The 1,782-nt window shown below is 39.5% G+C and overlaps 1 protein-coding gene across 1 annotated transcript; it reads left to right on the top strand.

Moving 5' to 3' along the window:
* Nucleotides 1–368: 368 nt before the first annotated feature.
* On the top strand, nt 369–1,157 carry LOC109367482 (tyrosine-protein phosphatase non-receptor type 13-like). Its single transcript, XM_019615114.2, has 2 exons — nt 369–564; nt 661–1,157. Exons 1-2 carry the CDS (start codon nt 417–419, stop codon nt 1,155–1,157), a joined length of 645 nt encoding a protein of 214 aa, XP_019470659.1. The 5' UTR covers nt 369–416.
* Nucleotides 1,158–1,782: the final 625 nt, after the last annotated feature.

Below are 1,782 nucleotides of genomic sequence, written 5' to 3'. Positions count from 1 at the left end.
AGAGCTGAGTAGAGGGGGACAATCACCTCCCTCTCTCTGCTGATCACCCCTTTTTTAATGCAGCCTAGGATATAGTTGGCACACTGCTGGCTCATGTCCAGCTTCTCATCCACCAGGATGAGAATAGCTTAAGGAACAAAAATGTGCATGTTTTTGTGCAGTTAGACAAGGGGAATACAAGGAGAACACTGGGAAGGTTGCTGAAAGGAGTTACAGTGCATCCAACTTAGAGAGAGAAGTATTGATTTAATAAGATACTTACTCAAATACGTGGAGAAGTTGATTAAATACATTGACAGCTCCTAACTTGCTAGGAAATACACACAGATTTGCTGTGAAAGAGGTTTATTTGGAACCTTACTAGGAGATACTCATTGCTTTTGTCTTCACAGGTTAACGACATTGATGTTACCAACATGAGTCATACAGATGCAGTCAGCTTTCTCCGTGCTGCCCCAAAGACTGTCAGATTGGTTCTAGGACGTGTGTTGGAGTTACCCAAGATGCCAGTATTGCCTCACTTGCTGCCTGATATTACACTAACGTGCCATAAAGAGGAGCTAGGTAATAGAGAATTATAGTGCTCTTTCATGCTAATGTCATTATTTTTCTTAAGTTCCAAAGAAAGTTGTTTTGTTTTCTTTCTTTCTTCCTGCACAGGTCTGTTGTTAGCAGGAGGTCATGACAGCATTTACCAAGTTGTGTATATCAGTGACATTCTCCCCAGATCAGCTGCTGCCAGAGAGGAGAGTCTCCATGCATTAGATATTATCCATTATATTAATGGGGTCAGCACACAAGGAATGACACTGAAAGAAGCCAAAAGAACATTGGAAACATCCCTTCCTTGGGTCGTGCTCAAAGTGACCAGGTGCGTTCTGGAACTGCATATTTCCCTGTACTTACTGCTTTTCTCACTGGATTATACGTGGGTAAAACATGCTTCTGGTATAACAGCTATTCACCAGAGCAGTATCAGCTGGCATATTATTGAGGACTGGTGCCACAAAAAGGGAACATATACTCTCAGATTTGCACTTCAGTGCAATAGAAGGGCACTTAGTACTTGCTGTATTTTGTGTTTCTTGGGAAGACAAAGCTGTGTCAAGCAATCAAGCGTTCAAAACATTTGCAAAATATGGCACAGATTGTTTTAATGCAATTATTCCTTCTTTTTTTTCTTTTTCTCTTTTAATCAAAAGCATTACTGTGCATTGTACAAATATATTAAAAAAAAAAAAAAGAGGGAGAGAAGGAGAAAATATTGTTCTGTGCTTGAATAGTTCCATCGTGTGGATGTTCTGGCACAGCTCTGAATGTCAAAACTCTGGCACAGATCCCAGTACACCACAGTATTTTCACTAATCCTTCTATTTTTATGGAAATACTGCAGTCTGACAAACAGACGTCAGACTACTCTTAAGTTTTAAGTTTTGCTTGGAATGGGAAGTCTGGCAACATTCCTCTCTATTTTGAAACCTCCTAGTCATGCTGATGTTCTTTGCTCCCTCTCCACCTATCCTTTAATTTGAAGGCAAGCAAGGTCAAGTCTTTCTGTCAGAATCTGGAATGAAACTGTACAAAGTCCTCATTGATTCCTGAAGTAGGAACCAACCTAACTACCAGTGCTTCATTTCTGTCATTAAATGTTCTTAGTATTCCAAAACTGTTGAAATGGAAAGTGCAATGAGCAGTTTTGTTGATTGTTGGATATTAAGATATACATATGTACAATAACCATGGTTTTTTTGTTTGTTGGCTGTTTGGCTGCTTTTTTTTTTT

This window comes from Meleagris gallopavo, chromosome 4, assembly GCF_000146605.3.
Source record: "Meleagris gallopavo isolate NT-WF06-2002-E0010 breed Aviagen turkey brand Nicholas breeding stock chromosome 4, Turkey_5.1, whole genome shotgun sequence".
Lineage (NCBI taxonomy): Eukaryota > Metazoa > Chordata > Aves > Galliformes > Phasianidae > Meleagris > Meleagris gallopavo.
The sequence above is the reverse complement of the archived record's forward strand: the minus strand, read 5'-3'. Positions and strand labels throughout refer to the sequence as shown.